General features: G+C 36.2%; 1 protein-coding gene across 2 annotated transcripts in view; it reads right to left on the bottom strand.

Annotated features, from left to right (window-relative positions):
• Positions 1–3537: 3537 nt before the first annotated feature.
• The window catches only part of WDHD1 (WD repeat and HMG-box DNA binding protein 1), a 65020-nt gene continuing 46763 nt past the window's right edge, over positions 3538–21794 (bottom strand). For both annotated transcript variants that reach the window (XM_082735059.1, XM_082735060.1), the window contains exons 17-26: positions 18145–18259; positions 17167–17298; positions 14842–15059; positions 14212–14330; positions 13770–13826; positions 11813–11856; positions 11046–11216; positions 9902–10032; positions 6673–6811; positions 3538–4355 (exon numbers count right to left, since the gene is read on the bottom strand). In XM_082735059.1, coding sequence (XP_082591185.1) covers positions 4155–4355; positions 6673–6811; positions 9902–10032; positions 11046–11216; positions 11813–11856; positions 13770–13826; positions 14212–14330; positions 14842–15059; positions 17167–17298; positions 18145–18259 — 1327 coding nt within the window. In that variant the 3' untranslated portion in view covers positions 3538–4154. The remainder of the gene's footprint in view (positions 4356–6672; positions 6812–9901; positions 10033–11045; positions 11217–11812; positions 11857–13769; positions 13827–14211; positions 14331–14841; positions 15060–17166; positions 17299–18144; positions 18260–21794) is intronic.

The raw sequence follows: 21794 nt of genomic DNA, 5'->3' as shown, positions 1-21794 counted from the left end.
TCTTAAGTCACTTTTACTAAGCTCTGCTTTTGTCGGTACTTATTTCATCAAAATTTTCCAACTTACTGTCATAAAGTTATTTATAATAGTCCTGAATTGGTCAGTGTTCAACCAGAGAAATAGAACTAGCAGGAAAATATATTAGAAGATTTCTTGCAGGAATTCACTCACACAGTTATGGAGATTAGAAGGCAAGTCTGAAACCCTAGATATACAGTGTAGACCTCTAGGAAGGGCAGGCAGGAAATCTGGCTTGAGCTGAAACTGCTGTGTACAGGTTTATTTCTTCTCCTTCAGGAGAGCCTCAGTTCTGCTCTTTAAGAAAGTCTTTCAACTGATTGAATCAGGCCCACCCACATTATCTAGGATTATCCTACTTAAAGTCACCTGATTATAATAAAATCTGTAAAATACCTTCATAGCAGTACATAGGTTAGTGTTTCACTGAATAACTGGCAGATGTGGCCTAGGCAATTGACAGACAAAACTGATCATGATAGGCCTCTTTCAAAAATCTGTACCATTTGTAGTTAATACATTCCTTTCTATTCCTAGAATCACTTATCACTCTTTTTCTATTATGATTAATCTTGCCAGATATTTTCCAAATTCGTCTTTCAAAGAACCAACTTTTGGCTTTCTGATCCCATTATGTTTATTTTCAATTCCATCACTTTTTACCCTTTATGATACAGGGTATCATAAACAACAACAAGACCATCACCAGCAAAAGGCAACACTTCAAATTTTAAGTTTGAGTTGTTTGGTTTTCTTTTGGATTTTTTGGGTCCTTTTTTTATACCTTTTGGGACCATGAATTTGGACAGCATATCTATGTGAAAGAAAAAACACATGCACAGAAGAAAGCCTGATGACATACACCAAAATATTAACAGTGGTTACCTCCAGATATTAGGATTGGAGGGGATATTCCTCCTTATTCTTCCCATATTAAAAAAGTTGTACTTCTGGGCCCTCTTGGTTGCCGTTGATTAAGTGTCCGATTTCAGCTCAGGGCATGATCCAAGGTTCCTGGGATCAAGCCCTGCGTGCCTGTGTTGGGCTCCCTATTCAGCAGGGAGTCTGCTTCTCCCTCTCCCCCTGCTTGTATTCTCTCAAATAAATTAATAAAATCTTTTAAAAATTATGACTTCTATTATAATGCATACATGTTGAAAACTAATATAAACTAATAATTAATATAAATTAATATAAAACTAATAGAATACTGTATGTCAACTCAAACTAAAAAAATGTATACACTTCTAATTAAATGAAATGCCGGATTTTTAAAAAGATTTTTTCAATGCAGGATTCTTGATTGATCCTAGATTGGGTGGTTGGCAGGGAGGGAAGGCTAAAGGATGCTTTAGGGGAAATTTTAATATGAAATGCATTTTAGGTAATAATGCTCTTCTGTTAGATTTCTTTGGTATAATATATTGTGGTTACATAAAAAAGAATGTCTTTGTTCTTCGGGGACAAAGCTTGAGGCACTGAGGGTGAAATATTATGATGCATATTTCAAAGGGCTTGGGAAAAACCCTATTTATAAAGCATATATTACAAAATGTCAACAGTAAGTCAATCGTCAGATAAAGGTTGAATTATGTTCACTGCACTACTTGAAATTTTCCTTAGGTGTGAAAATTTTCAAAATAGAAACCTGAGGAAAAATTACATACTTCTATAATAAAGCAGTTGGAAAACAAGAAAGACCCATAAGACAACCAGTCACTGATTAAGATACTTTCTACATGGATGGGTCGCATCTTTTTGTCTACAGGGATCTGTTTCATGTTGGTGACAGTGGCTCACCAGAGGCTGCTGCACTGATACGATAGGCTGTAGATTACCACAGCCCCCAGAGGTGGCAGGCATAACTCAGTGCTCACTCACTTGCTCTCTGGAATAATCAGATGATGCTCTTTTGATGAATATAAAGTATAAAAAGAACCTCCTCTTTGAGAAGTTTTTACTATTTCATACAAAGAACGAAATTAAACAAATGGCTATATTCTACAGCACATAACAAGCTCAGAATGGGCAATATTATTGAAATCATGATGGTGGTTAATATATTCATTCACTTCCATTTCCATTTTCCCACTCTTAAGTCCCAATTCTCTGAAAAAAATTCTTTTTAAAGGTTTAATCTTATATAGCAAAGGAATAAAGGTAATGTTTCTTGGTTTTCAAGTTCTGATTTAAAATTTAAACCAAGTCAATACAAAAATGTTCCTTCAACCAAATAAAAGCCCTTTTTGGGACACCTGGTTGGCTCAGTTGGTTAAGCCTCTGCCTTTAGCTCAGGTCATGATCCCGGGGTCCTGCGATCAAGTCCCACATCAGGCTCCTTGCTCAGCAGGGAGCCTGCTTCTCTCTCTGCCTCTGCCTGCCACTCTGTCTGCTTGTGCTCTCTTGTGTGCTCTCTCTGACAAATAAATAAAAACTTTAAAAAAAAAACAAAAAAACCCACCTTTTTCTTTTTCTTCAAATCCTTAGTATTATCAGGTTCCTATGGAACTGTAATAACTGAAGGACTATATCCTATGTACAACAAATAAGTTGAAGAAATAAAAATAAATGTATGTCTACAAACATGTTTTCCAAAGTACTATAAACTTTTACCTCAACTTCTTGAAATAAAAATTCATCCAGTATTCAAAACAAAATCAAATAATGAAGCAACATCAAATACCCAATAGCATAACTAATAATAGCCAACATCTATATAAAACATTACTACATACTAGGAACTAAGTGCTTTTATCTCATTTAATTCCCATAACCCTAAAGTAGGTACTATTATTATACCCATTTTACAGATGAGTGGTCAAAGGATAGAAACTTGTCCAAGGTTTATTTGGCTGGTAGGTATTACAGGGAGTCTTCAGACCCAGGTTGTTTGGCTTTGAAATCTGTGCTCCTAACCACTGCACTATAATGTCCCTCTATACTAGCTACTAATTAAAAAGTCAGAAATGCATTCCTTCCTAACCTTAGTCATCATGATAAAGCGTACCTTTGGCTTCTACATATCTGAATTTTCAACATTTTATATTCCTTCCAACATATAATACCATCCTCAATTCTGAGCCACCTGATTTATTTTTACTATAACCCCCCTTTCATCCCCACCCCTGTGTACTCTGCTCTCATTAAGTGGCTGCATTTATATTAAACTCTGCTTAGAATAATAACCAAAAATATATGAAATAATTAAATCTTGTTTGTCCAAAATTAAAGAGGAGTTCAACACTTTCCCTAACTCTTCAACTACTCTCTTATCAAGGCTTCAAAGACTTGCTCAGGAAAGTACTGCTGATGATGATAACCAGAGTATCTTACCAAGAACACATTATGCCCTGGGCTGAAATACTATCAAAACAGTATCCACAATCTTCTTTTCCATGTGTATGATGCTTAGCAGGATGGGGATGATGGTGGAAATTATGGCAATAAATATAAACTGTATTTTCTAGAAACACCTTCATTTCATGGAAATACAATGTTAAGACCACAACAAGCTAAATATGGAAATGTGAAAGTCATTTATTTTTTAAAAACCAGGCAAATACAAAGACAACTGAAACCCATATGTGAAGAAATTTCTGAAACAAACAAAATAAAAAAATCTCATCTAAAAAATCATTTACATGTTTAGGGTTCATATTAAAAAACATGGTCCCTAGTTCAGTATAGACATAGAGAAGAGTCTATGGTAACAAACCTGGAGGACAACTTCTGTAATACTTCTCCGTACATGACATAAACCGAACGAGGAAAGCCCTTGAAGGTACTTCAGTGTTCAGAGGTTTTAAGACGTTGGCTTTGATGATTTTAAAGGAAAGAAACAACACCAAACTGGCTTCCACTAGGACACGCCAGTGGCTTCACATCGGTGACTAATCACAGTGTTTCTCAATGTCCCTCCATTTGGGAGCAGAGCAATCTGCAGAGATGACAGTTTTTACACATGCCCTGTCACCTACACCAATATAATCACTACATTATCTTACGAAGACAGGTAGTTGTCACTAAACTCTCAAAAATATATAATAAGTTTTCTAAAGTTTTTTTTTTTTTTTAAAGTCCAGGTTTATCAATGATGAATAAAAAATCCATTACCCACTTTCCCACTTTCTTTAACTCTATTCCTGCTTAAATGCAAAAGCTGACAGCTTCTGATTGGTTGAAAGATCTAAAGGTTTTTGCTTTTTAGGCAAATTCAGATTCTCCTTTGCTTTTTCCTTCTCATTTTCAGTTTCATAACTTTCATCAACCACATGTTTTCGCTTCTTTGCTTCAGCTCCATCACTTGTAGTTCCTCCTTTGGCCTTGGAAGCCCATGCCTTTGTAAAAATATGGGAGGAGGAAAGATTTTTAGGCAGTAACAAAGAAATAGGAAGGAAATTATTTCCTTTCTTTTCCAGGTAAAAATCCATATATAAAAGAGCAGAATTTTTTTTTTAAAAGCAGCATAATTAGCACTTGAATTGTTAAGCTAATCATTAAGGGTTCTCATTGTTAACAGATTTTACTTAATTGCAGAGCACGTTAAAAAATTTACATTCTGGGACGCCTGGATGGCTCAGTTGGTTAAGCAGCTGCCTTCGGCTCAGGTCATGATCCCAGCGTCCTGGGATCGAGTCCCACATCGGGCTCCTTGCTCAGCAGGGAGCCTGCTTCTCCCTCTGCCTCTGCTTGCCATTCTGTCTGCCTGTGCTCACTCTCTCCCCCTCTCTCTCTCTGATAAATAAATAAAAATCTTTAAAAAAAAAATTAAAAAAAATTTAAAAAAAAATTTACATTCTACCTCTAATATTTCAATCTAAACTCTGCTTGTATTTAACCATATTAAGTGCAAAATATTATAACAGCAGCTACTTTTTTAAAAAATGAAACTTTTTGAGATTATTTACAAGCAGTTGTAGGTAACAATACAGAAGGATCTCATGGACCAGTTTCCCGGTTTACCCCAATAGGAGCATCTTGCAAAACAAATGTAGTATCACAATCAGGGTACTGACATCAATACAATTCCTCTCTTTTTTATTTCTACTCCTATGTGTGTTGTGTATATTTAATTCCAATGTAGATTCCATGTTCAAGATACAAAACAGTTCCATCATTATAAGGATCCCTCATGTTGTCCCCCAAACCTACACTTCCTACCCAGGTCCCCACTCCTGGTAATTAGTGCTCTGTTCTTCATCCCTATCATTTTGTCATTTCAGGAATGACATTTCAGATATTCTTTAAGGACTGGCTTCTATTCACTAAGCAAGAACCTTATGAAGTTCAGTCGTTTCCATTTGTCTCTTATTCACTGACTGAATGACTGATTGTTTAAGGAGGTTCCACACCCAGCATGGAGACCAACGAAGGGCTTGAACTCACAACCTTGAGATCAAGAACTGAGCAGAGATCAAGGGCCCGATGCTTAACTGATTGAGGCACCCAAGCGCCCCTCCATCAGTCTCTTAAATCTATTTTAATATGTAATAGTTCCTCCTTCTTCCACTTTGCTTCTTTTTCCGTTTCTTTACTACAGAAAAGGAACCCTTTGAAGCTGCAGAATTTCTCACATTAACAGACTGGATTTAAGAAAACGTTTAAGGTTTACCTTAACAATACTAATTACATTTTTAAGTATTCAAATACACAATCACAACCTTTACTAAGTCTCTTCCTCTTCTGCTGTATAAAACCATTCAAATGCCATTTTATCTAATTCTTTAGAATTTCTATCCTCTTATAAATTCTTATAAAAAATGAGAAGTATGAAGTTGCCAGTGAAATTCTAATAACGCTAGAGGTGGTTAAACCAGTTTCTAGCCTCCTCATTTTGTAATGCACTTTATTCTTAAAACCCAGTTTATCGAGGCAGGTATCTATTTCACCAGGTGTCCATGCTGTGTACTGTCAGCCCTGGGGAAGTGAAATCTGAGGATTTAACTGATATACCCTGAACATTCCTTCCCCTTGCACCAGAAAGCTGCTCCTAGCCCTCCCTCACATGGCAGAAATTACATGAGGAGCAATAGGTACCAGCCACCTGTCCTAATTTCCAAGTGAAAGGCTATAATAGAACACTACCTTTTCTCCCCAAAAGCAGTATTCTCATTTTGGGTTTTTTTTTTTTTTTTCCTTAAAGTAAGCTCTATACCCATAGTGAGGCTTAAACTCACAATCCCAAGATCAAGAGTCACTTGCTCTACTGACTGAGCCAGCCAGACAGTCCAGTATTCTCTCACTTTGTATTCAATGTGTAGTACATTGAAGTACACAGCATTTTAAAAAATTCTTCTTAAATTACAAGAACCTTAAAATCCAAACATGTGAATTTCATTCTTACTTATTCACTTAATTTGCTTTTGATTTAGAAGTAATGTAATTTTTCTTAGAGTAGCCTACTAACTTGCATTATATAGGAATTTATATACAGATATAAACAGTATATCTACCCCAAATTTAACCCCGGCACTAAATAATAATTATTACACACCCACGCAGTCAAAGCTGACATTTCAGTTATTTAATTCCCTCTCAACCAAGAGTGTACCAGAGTATCTGCAATTTCCAAAAACAGAAAAAGGGAATTTTCTGTAAGAATTTTTAAAATCTGGGAATTTAATAAGATCTCAATCTCAGCAAAATTATCCTTACCTTCCTTTCTTCAGCTGACAATACTCTAAATCTCATCATTCCTTCTTTTATTATGTCTGCTTCATCTGAATAGTTAGGATTGTCAGACAAAATACTACTTCTGTTTTCTTCTAGCCACATCTGGAACCCAGTCTTTGGCCTAAAATAGCAATTATGTGAAAAAAATTTTATACTTAAAATGCAGTTTAAAGTGCTTTATGATTTTTCAGGTTAGTAATGAACCATTAGTCTTTGCATACCTATATAAAGTAAGAGAGACACAATTAATTTTTTTTTAAAGATTTTTTCTTTTTGACAGAGAGAGCACAAGCAGGGGGAACAGGAGAGGGAGAAGCAGGGAGCCTGATGCCAGCTTGATCCCAGGACTCTGGGATCATGACCTGAGTCAAAGGCAGACACTTAACCACCTGAGTCACCCAGGCGCCCCGAGAGACACAATTAATTACATCTGTTAATATTCATACTACATATTACCCTGGAGACCATGGGAATAACGAACTGAAAAATCCTTTGTAAGATCAATTCAAAGATTTTACATATTTGTATTTTCCAAGTGGAGCAACCATGAACTCTACCCTTTCAGCTCTTTTTAGAATACCTACACACTCAAGATCTCCAATTCCCCTCAGCCCCGCTGGGCCAGTAAAATTTTTCCAAGTATCTTTGGTGGGTTCTCTTTCCATTTCCCAAACCAGCTATTTGAAATTCTTATTTCTCTCAAGATCCTTACCCAACCCCTCTCTGCTCTCATAGCTGACCTGGGAGTGGGGGTCCTTTCTTGTGCAACTATTATGTAAAGCATAAACACAGCACACTTGTCAATTTCATTAGACTTTACTTCTGACACAATTGTCTTTAGGTCATAAGCAAAGGTTTTCAACGTAAACATTTAATATTTACTGAGCACTTACTATGTGCTAGGCATTGTTCTAAAAGCCATGTATTACCTCATTTCACCCTATGAGATAGGTGCAATTACTGTCTCCATTCCATGGATGAGGAAATTGAGGCTCAGAAACTTGAAATAACTTATTCCAGATTACACAGCAGAAATCAGACCCGGGATTGAACAATTTGGCAGTGTGACTCCAGCGACCCCATGCTTAACACATCAGCTCTACTACTGCCCCACACTACCCTGTAGCCAAATGGAGCCTGAATAATAAATTTAAGGACACAGCAAAAATTAGATGCAAAAATACCACAGAAAAATATTTATGATAAAATTTTAAATGGAACCAGAAAGACAGGATATAACATTATAGCTCTAATACAAATCTCATTAAATATAACATCTTAATTTTACTAAAAAAAGATAGAAGGGAAGAATTACCTTTATGAGTAATTGCGGGATTCTAAACTTTTTAATTTTTAGAAAAACAAGCTATTAAAAAAATATTATTAGTCTGGCTAGAACTACTTGCCCAATTTCTGGAAATATCCTAATATACTTCTACTTTCAGAAAAATAATAGAGCAAATAAAAATAAACAGCAACACTAAACAAAGGTTCTTGAATTTCTAGAAATATTCATTTTAATCAAACTTGGGGCAAGTCTAGCTAATATCTTACAATCTCTCCCCAAACAGCTATTGTTCAAGAGAAAAACAAAATCGAACATTTCTCTTCTGATTGAATATATCAACATTTGTGACAAAATATTTAGTTAAGGGGTGCCTGGGCGGCTCAGTGGGTTAAGCCTCTACCTTCGGCTCAGGTCATGATCTCAGGGTCCTGGGATCAAGCCCCGCATCGGGCTCTCTGCTCAGCAGGGAGCCTGCTTACCCCCCTCTCTCTGCCTGCCTCTTTGCCTACTTGTGATCTCTCTCTCTCTCTGTCAAATAAATAAATAAAATCTTTAAAAAAAAATTTAGTTAAGCAGTGATAATTCTTTAATGAAATTTCATGTAAGTAAGTTTTCTGTATAGCTCACTGATAGTAAAAAAAAAAATTGGAATCTTCTTAAATAAAATCTTCATCATTTAATATCTGATTTGAATTCAGGACAAAAATGGGAAAAATAAAAACCAAAGCTACTCCTCAGATTAAATTGGTTAACATGAGTGGCACCTGGCTGGCTCAGCTGGTAGAGCATGCAGCGTCTGAACTTGAGGTCATGAGTCTGAGCCCTATGTTGAGTATAGAAATTACTTAAAAAATAAAACCTTTAAGGGGCACCTGGGTGGCTCAGTGGGTTAGTATCTGCCTTTGGCTCAGGTCATGATCTCAGGGATCCTGGGACTGAGTCCCATGTCGGGCTCTCTGCTCAGCGGGGAGTCATCTTCTCCTTCTCCCTCTGCCCCTCCTCCCTGCTTGCGCTTGAGCGCTCTCTCACAAGAAAATAAATAAAAATCTTTAAAAAAAAGAGAGACCTCAAGAAATGTGGTAACATATTACACTGGCAGACAAATAGGATACAGGCAAATAAGAACTCTCATATTGCAGGAGGCACAGAAAATGATACAACATCAACAGAGAAAAATTTGGCAATATCTATTGAAATTACAAGTGCACATTAACTTGAAGCATACAGGAATCCATCTTATAGCTATAGGTATATGTGAGAAATGACATTCATATGAAGTTTTTCTTTGTGCTACCGTTTATACTAGCAAAAGACCAGCAACCACCTTCTGTCCACCAGTAGAGAACTGAATAAATTATGGTATATCCATTCAGTGTATGTGAAAAGATTAAAGAAACTCTTTATGTAGTAATATGAGATGCTCTATAAAAAATGTTAAATGAAAAGAAGCAAGGTACAGAATAACATGTATGCTACCATTTCTGTAAAAATAAAAAAAAAGATAAATCTAAGTGTTTGAACATGCACAAAGGGCTATGTGAGAAATCTGTTGTAGTGACTGTGCAAGAGGGGAACTGGGTGGACAGGAAAGATGTTTACTCTTTATCACACTTTTTTTGGGTAACTTTTCACTGTTTCTCCCATGCAACTATCTATTTTAAGATAAACAAAAAAATTATAAAATATGTACAATTTAGAACACATATAATTTATCAGGGTGGATCTTATTAAGTAACATAAATAGACATTAATCAATATTTATGGCTTCCTTTCCTTAAAGTTATGTGTTCAGAATGTCCACTAACAGTGTCAATGTATTACTTGTAATAATCAACAAGAGGGTTGAGTAATTTTGTATTGTTTCTGTATGCCTTTTATTGGGATATTATATCTTAAGAATAATAAATTTATTTATGTACTGACCTTTGATTTTCAGTGCTTTGAGGAGACATAGCTGGTGTTTCAGATGATGACTTTTTAGGATGTTCTTCTTTTACATCCTCAGTCTTATCAGTTTGGGAAGTTCTTTTCTGGAAATAGGATGCTGCAGATGCCTGTAAAAACATAATGAATACTGCAACAAAATCTAGTAAGATATTATATACTACAATCAACTTTTAAAAAGTGTGGGAAAATATATGTAGAATTCTTAAACCAACATGTGAAGAAGCCCCCTGAAGTTTTCAGCTGAACATAAACAAGACTACAGACACAAAATCCCCTAAAACTACAAATTCCGTATTTTCTAAGTGCTGAATTTTACTATATGAAATGGAAAAGAAAAAAGATCTATTGTACTAATGACAAATCTGGGATGAAATACAAAATCTGCGCTGAAACCAGAAGGCAAAATCAGAATACAGAACAAGACTGGGGGGTGCCTGGGTGGCTCAGCTGTTAAGCATCTGCCTTCAGCTCAGGTCATGATTCCAGGGTCCTGGGACCAAGCCCCACATTGGGCTCCCTGCTCAGCGGTAAGCTTGCTTCTCCCTCTCTTGCTGTCTCTCTCTCTGTCAAATAAATAAATAGAATCTTCAAAAAAAAAAGATTGGTGCCAGCTACTACAGCATCATCTTTAAACAAAGATACGCATCAGAATCATCTGGGAAATTTTTTTTAAAGACCAAACAGATTCCTGAGTCCCTGGGCCCTGAATGTGTATGTATATATATGTATGTATGTTATATATATATGTTATATATATATATGTATGTATGGTATATATGTATATGTATGTATATGTATGTATACATATATACCATACATACATATATATATACTTATATATATAAGTATATATACATATATATACTTTTATATATAAGTATATATACATATATATACTTTTTGGGGGGTGGAAAGAAAACATATATATATATATATATATATATGTTTTCTTTCCACCCCCCAAAAAGTGATTCTGAAGCAAAATCAGATTGGAGAACCACTACCCTTGCTAGACAATCAATCATAAACAACTGGAGCCTCCTGTCCCATACCTGAAAGAGTGAACAAAACAAACAGAATATGTGCTGCTTATTGTTAATGTGGGTAGTTGAAATTGTACCTGCTTACACTTTGGCTTTGGAACTAGAGGCTTTATAACTGGAGACTTTTCATTATTTGTAGCTCGATTAAGTGCAGTAGATTTCTTGTATGATTTGTTCATATTGTCTAAAATATTACTTGAACGTGCTGAATTCACTGAAGTGGATGGTTCTTTGGAATTGGCTGATACCTAAAGAACAAATTGTTAGCATTTTATATTTAAAGAAGAAAAAAATCCCAAGAGATTAATTTTTCCTTAAAGTATGTCAGGTTTATATTGTGGTCTCACATTTGGAATTGAACACATTTTGTACAATAAAATTAAGACTGATACACATATTAAATATATCACATCCCCAAGGAAAAGAGGGAATAATCTTTCAAAACTATCAGTATAGAGGGGCACCTGGGTGGCTCAGTTGGTTAAACAACTGCCTTCAGCTCAGGTCATGATCCCAGAGTCTTGGGATCAAGTCCCACATCAGGCTCCCAGCTCTATGGGGTCTGCTTCTCCCTCTGACCTTCTCCCCTCTCATGCTCTCTCTCACTCTCTCTCAAGTAAATAAATAAAATCTTTTAAAAATAAAAATCAGTATTTAGAGGGTAAGTAGAACATATAACTCTTAGACCAAGTGTGAACTAGTGCTGCTTTCATCTGTTTTCATGAAGATCTGCTTTAGTCTTTAATGCCTCCAAGTCTGGAGAGTGTCATCTGGTAGTCTGGAAATATTTCTTTGTATAAAAATGTACTGAAATACATTTTAAATATCACTAGAAAGAGTTTACCTTGAAGGGGTTTACTCGTCCTTGGTTGCTACAGGTAACTGCACCTTTCGTAAGAAAGAAACCCTCACTTAATAGCGGCAAAACATAGAAGACTTCTGATCTCTCTAATAATAGATGGAATATTTTAATATGTATCATACAAAAACAAATGTATTTTGCAGCTTTAAAACTATTAACAACTATATATGACCTCCTACCTCTTTCCAAGCTAAAATACAAGCTAGTAAATGGGAACTACCCCAACTTGTTAATATGAAATATAACAACCCAATATTCATATAGATCTATCCTTTTCTCCTATTACCATGGAAGAACGGTGACTCGTTTTAGCTAAGTTAACAATTCCTCTACTTGTGCCCTAGATCCCAATCCCTCCTGCTTTGTCAGGAAACTCACCCTATCAGTGCCTACACCATCTTTGGATGTATACTACTTTTTCCTCTTTATTGGCTACTCAAGTTTCCTAACTTAAACAAACAAACAAAAACAAGCCCTCTCAACCCCATAGAGCCAAATTCGAGAGCTGTCAACAAAGCTATTCCCAGTTCCTCAAGGTTCATACATTCCCACATCCAAAATATAATGGCTTCCAGCCCTACTATCCTATAGAATCTGCTCTTGCTAAGGACCCAATAAAGTCCGTGTGGCCAAATATGGTGGGTAGTTTTCAGTCATCATCATTCTGACCCACTCAATAGCATTCTACATAGCTGAGTGTCCCTTTCTTTTTGATACTGTTTCCTACCCTTGAGTTCTGAGATTCCATGTTCCTATCTCCTTCCTCTCTTACCTCATTTTCTTTTGATGGTTCCTCCTCCGCTCAGTGTTTAAATGCTGGGGATTCTCCACCCCCTAAGCTCACTTTTCTTCTCACTTTATATCCTCCTCCAATGCTCAATCACCCATGCCCATGATTTAAATTGCTATCATTATGCCAACAATTTTCACTTTATATCTCCCTCCCAGACTACTTTCCTGAGTTCCTAACCCAAACATCCAATAGTAGTTCATCTTCCTCCTATCTAAACCTGAGTTTCCCTAGTGTTTTCTAACCCAGTAAATGGTACCATCATTCATTCAAATATTCAAGCTGGGAAACTGAGTCATTCTGTATACCCTGAACTTTCATTCTCTCTACATTTTCTTCAGCAACACTTTATCAATTCTTCTCATTCTTTCTCCCATTAGTCACCACCACCCGAGTCTAAGACACTATTCAATGTCACTTGAGCTGTCTCCTTATGTGCATTCCTCCTCTGCCAGTGTGCACACTCTGCCTCTGCTTTAAACCTACAAAGGCCTCCCAGTGACCTCAGAATAAAGATCAAAATCCTTACTGTGGCCTCCATGGATCTGCATGATTTAGCTCCCGCCCTTCCCTCCAAAACCACTAGGTGTCATATTTCTCTGCCTCTGTGCTCTTCGCACTACTCTTAGTCTTCGCAAATGCTATTCCTTAAGTCACACGCCTTTCCCTTGCTTCTGCTCTTACCCACTTCAGCCTAGCTGATTCTTATTCACCTCTGCTTTAAACATTCCATGAGGCCTCTCTTGGGGTCCTGACAAAGCCCTTACCTCTGACTAGATTACAGCACACTGTTATATGTTCTTATAATACTCTGTACATGTGTTTACAGGTAATTTTTTAAAATCAAAGGACTATATACACATGGTTTAAAAATTCAGTTGATACTATGTAAGATTTACGCAGGAGTCAACCATGCATGTCTACCCGACTTCTGTATGTCCCACCTAGTCAAATACCTGACATACAATAGGCACTTAATAAATATTTGTAAAATTAGCAGTTTCACAAACAATATTTCTGATAAAAACAAACCAAGGGCAGAAGAGTGGAGGTGGGGGTGGGCAAAACGGGTGTATTTGAATAGATATATCACTTTAAAGACTACTTGAACAATTTTCTTGATATTACAGAATCACAAATATTTCTTACCTGACTTAATAGCTGGCATATCAGCAGAATTTGCACTTTTAGAAAATGGAGTCTGTCCTATAAAATTTAAAACAATACATTGTAAAAGGAGATAAAGTTACTCTCTATAATCAACAATCAGCATAGATATATTAACAAAGCACTGGTATTCAATTTTCCTCAGCTAAGTAAAATAGGGAAAGCCACATAAATGAAATTTCTCATCCTTAAATTACCTTAAAAATGTATCTTATGGGGCACCAGGGTGGCTCAGTTGGTTAAGCATCCAACTCTTGATTTCAGCTTAGGTCATAATCTCCAGGTTGTGAAATTGAGACCCATCTGGCTACTCGCTTGGCGGGCAGTCTGCTTCTCTCCCTACCTCTCCCTCTGTCCCTCCCCCAACTCATACACATACTCTTTCTCTAAAATAAATAAATGAATCTTTTAAAAAAAATCTTGCCATGGTTATGTAATTCTGGTTCTTCTTCTTTATCATCAGATTCTCTGGTGTCCTCTGCATCTTCTTCAACTTGGTTTCTAAGCCTTGGCTGGCCCCACTCTGTAGCAGTATTACTGTAACTAAAAGACAATATATTATTCAATAAAGAGCTATACAGGGGCGCTTGGGTGGCTCAGTGGGTTAAGCCGCTGCCTTCGGCTCAGGTCATGATCTCAGGGTCCTGGGATCGAGCCCCATATCGGGCTCTCTGTTCGGCAGGGAGCCTGCCTCCCTCTCTCTCTCTCTCTCTGCCTGCCTCTCCATCTACTTGTGATTTCTCTCTGTCAAATAAATAAATAAAATCTTAAAAAAAAAAAAAAAAAAAGAGCTATACAAAGACCAATTTGGGGCGCCTGGGTGGCTCAGTGGGTTGGGCCACTGCCTTCGGCTCAGGTCATGATCTCAGGGTCCTGGGATCGAGTCCCGCATCAGCTCTCTGCTCAGCAGGGAGCCTGCTTCCTTATCTCTCTCTCTCTCTGGCTGCCTCTCTGTCTACTTGTGATTTCTGTCAAATTTAAAAAAAAAAAAAAAAAAGACCAATTTAATATTCAGAATGGTAAAGAAGAATTTAAGCAACTGATTATTTCTTACCCGGCATTCAGCTCTTTTCTGAAATCTTCCTCTTCCTCTTCTTCTACCTGGGTTGCTGCCAATTCAGCTGCCTTCTCTACAGCCAGTTCACTAAGTCTTTGAGCCAATATTAATCTCCGGGAACGAGAAGCATATTTAATGGCTAAATTCACAGCATTTTGAGTCATTAAATCAGCTAGTTCCACACAACGGAATTCCCGATCCAGTTTACAAGAAAGCTAACCCAGAATGGAAAAAAAATAAAGCCATGTCAAGGAAATTTTTTATTTAAAAATTTTTTAAATTTATTATTATGTTCAATTAGCCAGTATATAATACATCATTAGTTTTTGATGTAGTGCTCAACAATTCATTCGTTGCATATAACACCCAAGAGAAACTTTTTAAAAATAAGAGAATGATACTAGTAGTAAAACTGAGAAATCAGTTTTCTAGATAATGCATCTCACTGACTCTAAGAACCATATTTTTATACATTTTAACATCTCTGAAAGTGGGAGCATCTCACAACTGACGGTGGGTCAGAGTTTAATTTGTAGCATTTTGGGGGAGGCTTAAATAATGATGCATTTTACAATCAATAGTGGCTTAGATTCAATGAAATAAGGCTTAGGATTTCAGGCTATTAATTGCAAGGGAAGTAAAGACACTCCTTTACAATTCAAATGTAGTTTTCTTAAACTTGTTTCACTGCCCACCCACCCTCACCCCACCCTCGCCAAATAAGGCAGCAAGTTTAAAAAAGGAATAGATAGTAAATGATTTATTTGTCATTACTTTGCCCAGAATTGTTACACAAATACTACTAAGTGAGTTTGGGTGGGGAGAAGTAGATTTAGCCATTCATTTTTAAGTGTGATTGTCTAAGATCTCCAACTTCCAGAAATAGTTACACAACTTCTAATTAACAACTCTCTTTTTCTTGCTCTATTTTTTTATATGTAACAACACAAAACAAAAGGCATTCATTTAACATCTTAGAAAACACTTGACTACTTTTCTTTTGGTATGAATTTTTACAACTCAAAGTGAGGCAACTCAAGTACAATGTAAGGAAAATTAGTACTTCACAGACTACTAAGGGTTTCCTAATTCATAGGGTAGAAGGATTATTTTGTTACTTAGACATCCCACATCTCATGCCTCAGCACAGAGGTTTAGACAATCACCTGCATGTCCTTTTCAAGGTTTCTACTATCACTCATCTATAAACAGTACTTCTTAATCAGGGTAGTACTCTGCCTCAGGTGACATTTGGAAATGAAAAGTAGGATTCTCATAGTAACGAGGCTGAAGTTCCAGCATTTGCCAGGGGGACAGGAATGCTAAAGAACTGACCAGTCCTTAAGCTACTGATATATTCTGTTCAGAAACACTGTTCCAGAGGAAATGCTCCTCCAATGCTACATGGTAAATAACCAAACGGATATTCTTACCTGTGCTGTGGGAAATAAGAAGGTTACTAGCTCCTACACCACAAATGACATTTTTATAAAAGGAACAAAACTTACTCTACAATAAGCTAATTAAATTTCTTTAATACTGGGAGGCACTCAGTTGGTTAAGAGACTGCCTCTGGTTCAGGTCATGATCAGAGTTCCAGGATTAAGTCTCACATTGGGCTCCCTGCTCAGCAGGGAGTCTGCTTCTCCCTCTGAACCCCCCCCCCCCCAGCCGTCACACTCTCTCATTCTCTCTCTCTCTCTCAAATAAATAAGTAAATAAAATCTTTAGAAAAAAATTTCTTTAATACTATACTCAAGACAGTGTCACATAGTGGTGACAACAATGAATACTACCTTTTTCCAACAACATGATGGCTCTAGAGAGTATAAGGCTAAGTGAAATGAGTGGGAGAAAGATAAATACCATATGATTTCACTCATATGTATAATTTAAGAAATAAAACAAACATAGAAAAAAGGACAAACAAAAAAACTAGACTCTTAACTATAGAGAACTGGTGGTTACCATAGGAGACATCGGTAGGGAGATGGGTGAAATAGGAGGAGGAGGTTAAAAGTACACATATCTGCTCATGATCTTAATTACAAGGTAATGTCTAAAATATTTTACTTATTTTTAAAAATATTTTAACTGCAACATCAACTGGAAAATAATTGAGTAATGTACAGAATTGTTAAATCACTGTATTGTACACCTGAAATTAACATAACACTATAAATGATACTAGAATTAAAATTTAAAAAATTTTTAAAAAAGTTTCTGAGGTTGTGGAACTTGGTGCTAATTCACATACTTTTAAGAAATCCAATCTATAGAAAAGTGCAACTTTAATTTTTCCAGCATATTTATTATACTCACCGCAAGCATTTTCATTAAAAGCTCCTGTTGTTCTTTTATTGCTTGATTTTTAGTGCTTTCTTCATACTCATAACCATTTTTAGCTAAATAATCAAGGTAATTGTGAAACATGATGGAACGCCAAAATTGTTCCTACAAAAGTGAAAAAAACAGCTTAGAGAAAACTACTAGCTTAATACCAGGCAAGTATTAAATATCTATCTTGGGGCACCTGGGTGGCTCAGTGGGTTAAGCTGCTGCCTTTGACTCAGGTCATGGTCTCAGGGTCCTGGGATCGAGCCCCACATGGGAGGGAGCCTGCTTCCTCCTCTCTCTCTGCCTGCCTCTCTGCCTGTTTGTGATCTCTCTCTGTCAAATAAATAAATAAAATCTTAAAAAAAAAATCTATCTTAAGATAACGGATTCTGAATTAAAATAATTTTTTAAATACTTTTTCTATAGTTTATTTTGTAATTCAAATTTTAACATGATACCAAACCTTAACTTCATCCTTTGTACTTAAAAAAAAAAAAAAGGAAATATAACATTTTAAACAGTATCTTAGCTATCATTAATGCTCAGAGAAGGTGGTACTACTTTTTAAGAGGCTGGTTTACTTCCTATTTAAAGTAACTAATTACAAGATTTCAAATGACTTTTGATGGTACAGGGCCATGCCTAGAGTGAAGCAAGCCTGGTCTAAGACCCAATATTTATGGAGGTCTACCCTCTCAGGCACTCACCCAACTCTGAGAGTGAGTGAGAGCCTTTACCCTGATGTTCATGCCCATTTCCCTCACAGACAAAATCCCTGGACGCAGAGACGGCAATCAGGTACCCTTGTGATCATAAGCAGTCACCCTCCCACCCTGTTACCACTATTTATTTAATCATAAAGTAATGAGTATTCAACACTGTTTATCAGGGAAATTTTTAAATGTCTGCATCACAGACAATGTATTATCAAATTCAGAGTGTCAAGGTAAGATGTCGACATACCTCCATTTGTCCTTTCTCTGTTGCAATCTGACAATAAGGAAGCTTAAAGGATAGTATAGCTACAGCAGGTCGTGGAAGGGTGGGAGGAAACCGAGAACCTTTGCAAGGAATGCACCTGTCAATAAAAAAAAAAAAGTGTCACTACAAAAACTCCCTTCCCAAATCATAAAAACTGTTAAAATATAATATTTCCAAAATTCAATAACTTGGAATAATATTATTCCAATAGCTAGCTTAATAATATACAACAAATTACTCTTTTTTTAACTTCACACTTGATTAGGGTTTCTTTTGTTTTTTTTTTTTTTAAAGATTTTGTTTATATATTTGAGAGAGAGATTACAAGTAGGCAGAGAGTCAAGCAGAGAGAGGGGGAAGCATGCTCCCCGCCGAGCAGAAAGCCCCATGTGGGGCTCGATCCCAGGACGCTGAGATCATGACCTGAGCCAAAGGCAGAGGCCTAACCCACTGAGCCACCCAGGCACCCCACACACCTGATTAGGTTTAAAAACTATCCCTCCCCATGCATTTTAAGAATTTCAACAACCCCTTCTCACATCAGTTTTTCCTTCGGAAACTGTCCACTTTTAAAATATGGCAGCTCGGGGCACCTGAGTGGCTCAGTGGGTTAAGCCTCTGCCTTCGGCTCAGGTCATGATCTCAATGTCCTGGGATGGAGCCCCACATCTGGGCTGTCTGCTCAGGAGGGAGCCTGCTTCCCTCTCTCTCTCTCTGCCTCCCTCTCTGCCTACTTGTGATCTCTCTCTCTGTGTCAAATAAATAAATAAAATCTTTAAAAAATAGAATAAAATAAAATACAGCAGCTATGCCATAGTTTTCAAGGGATCCATGTAATAAAACAGATCACCCAAGATGAAATACTGATGAAGCATTTCCTTTTATTTATCAGTTTGGGAATACTTGGTACTGCTGGTAGAAAGTGTCAAATAAAGAGAAAAAGACAGTGATATGTCCAATAGAGATAAGTATCTACTACTAGATATTGGTAAAGTGAAGCAGAAAATCCAGTATATACCTGGTTATAATATATACCTGCTCTGCTAAATCAGTGGTTGCCTTATGAGATAATAAATAGCTCAGTGGTGAGAGCTTTGTCTAAACCTTTTCTGATTAGGATATGAAAGTATTTAAAGATGCCCATCAGTATGAATAGTAATGCAATTCATTAATTAAAAAGCATTCATTAATCACAGAGTGACATATGTATGTAGAATACCCTTTCAACTTATGTACTCCAAATTATTTATAAGAAAACCACTGGAAAACCTTGCTCACACACGAAGTACCTTGGGTGAATTTTTTATTTTCTCTAGTCATTTAAAAATACAGTACAATGTTCAATGCCTATTAATAACCACACATTTAATTTATAGTACAGCCTTTTAGTCATGGCTTAAAGTCATGACTTTCTTAAAGGAAAATACTAAGTAGAAATCAGATCCTCAGGTGTAAATTTTTTTCATAAATGTCTTCTAGTATTATCAAATGCCCACTAGAATAGTTAAAAATTAAATAAGTGGCAATACTCAGCAATCTTTTAAACTAGAGAGGCCCCCCTTCCTAATAAGATTTGAATACACTTTCTTCTTTTTGTGACCCTACAATAAAAAATACAAACGTGTTTTTAGCGTTCCAATACTTTTGAACATATAATCTCATTTCTTCTTCTTCCTCTCCTTTTATGATTTCATATAAATCAGTGGCTATCACCATAACAGGTGGTAGTTTGAATACCTGAAAAAAATCTCTTGTAGCAATTCTGTCATTCACAGAAGCTAGTGGTTTATTAGTCATGCAAAATGAAAAAGCATATGTGCATTCGGAAAGGAACAAGTCTAATGATACATATATATGTATATTAACATAATCAGAAGGAACATTGGGAATAATCTTAATTGCCTTAACTTTTATTTTTTTCTATAAGAAGACTTATATTCTCTTGTTTAAAAAAATTTTATACCTCAAATACTCTATTGACTTATCACAGTAAGCAATTATCACAAAGAAAAATTAGGACTTTATTAATGGTTTTTTAAAGCTACATTTATATCAAAGCAGGGAAAAGTAACCTGCTTTGATATAAATAAAATTTCTTATACTTTTAGCTTTAAAGACTTGAAGTAAAAAGACCTGTTCTCCATTAAATACCCCTTTCATTAAAGAAGAGGAAGAACAAACTTATTTGACTGCTAATTTGGTGGGTTTTGCCTATAATGAATAAGCCTCCAGGAAATTGCGTGGCTAAACCATCTGGAGGAAAAAATGCAAAAAATAAACTATAGTTTACTAAGAAAACAAAATTACTTCAATTCCTTTTCAAATAGATAATAAAGCTTGTTCTCTTATTAAGGGAAGAATCGAAAAAATATTAGACTAGTGAAAACTGGGGTCAATGTCCAGACTAAGCTTTCCCCGGGTAACAAGTTTTGCTTTGTGTTCTGGGTTGCACGGAGGAGACTTTGTTCACAATTTGTTTAGAGCACGTACTCAGGAGTAGATAATGATTTTAGCAGCCAACTCTTCCAGGCCTTTACATAGTGCAGCACATATAGTCAGTACTGTAACAAATGCTTGTTAAAACTCAAAACAAGAATTCATTTGCAAGCATGCTTAAAACTCTTAAGAGCTTTTAAAAGCTAAAGAGAAAAGGAAGGAAGGCTAATGTTAGTAGAGAGCAAACTGGACTGTAGCATGCAAAATCAGGAAACTTGGTTATATATTAACCAGTAGTGATTATGAAAAAAAAATCTTCAGTGGAAACAATAAAGATAGTTTTTGCTAAACTGAAGTGTCATTCGAATGGAGATAGGAGTGATAACTTCTACAGATTAGTAATTACTCATATTCATGATTAAAGGCAGGTATTTCATATGGAATCAAATGACAAGTTTTAAATTCCTTTATTTATATGCCTAGGAGTTGAACAGTTAAGTCATATACTAACTCTGTTTAACTGTTTGAGAAAATGCCAAACTGTACCGAGTTTCTATCCCCACCTAGCGCTGTTTAGGGTTCCGCATGCTCAATAGCACTAATTATTGTCCATCTTTCAGATAATAACCATCCTGGTGGGTATGAAGTGGTATCTCTGTGATTTTGATTTGCATAATGATGCTTAATAACTAATGAATACCTTTTCATGCATTATAGGCCGTGCGTGTTTTCTTTCGAGAAATGTCAGTTCAAATACTCTGCCTAGTTTTTAATTGAGTTACCTTTTCTTAGGTTACAAGAGTTCTTTATATATTCTGATACACATCCCTTTTAAATCTACATGGTACTCTAGTATGCACTTGTACCTAACATTATTACCTATTCTACTAATAGAAATTTAGGGTTCCAATCTTTTGCTAATATTAACAATCCTACAAGGCAGGGTATCTTTTGCACGTGTCATTTCCACATGTGCTAGCAGCACTATTTCCTAAACTTTAATGCACACACAAATCACCTGAGGATCTTGTTAAAATGCAAGTTCTAATTCAGTAAGTCTGAAGTGATGCCTGAGATCTGGTGTTTCTTTTCTTTGAAAGATTTTATTTATTTATTTGAGAGAAAGTGCATGCATATGCGTGCAAGAAAGAGAGCATGAGGGGCAGGGAGGCCGACATGTGGCTCCATCCCAAGAC

The sequence above is a fragment of the Mustela nivalis genome, assembly GCF_964662115.1.
Source record: "Mustela nivalis genome assembly, chromosome: 6".
Classification (NCBI taxonomy): Eukaryota; Metazoa; Chordata; class Mammalia; order Carnivora; family Mustelidae; genus Mustela; species Mustela nivalis.
This window is presented reverse-complemented; position numbering and strand designations above follow the sequence as displayed.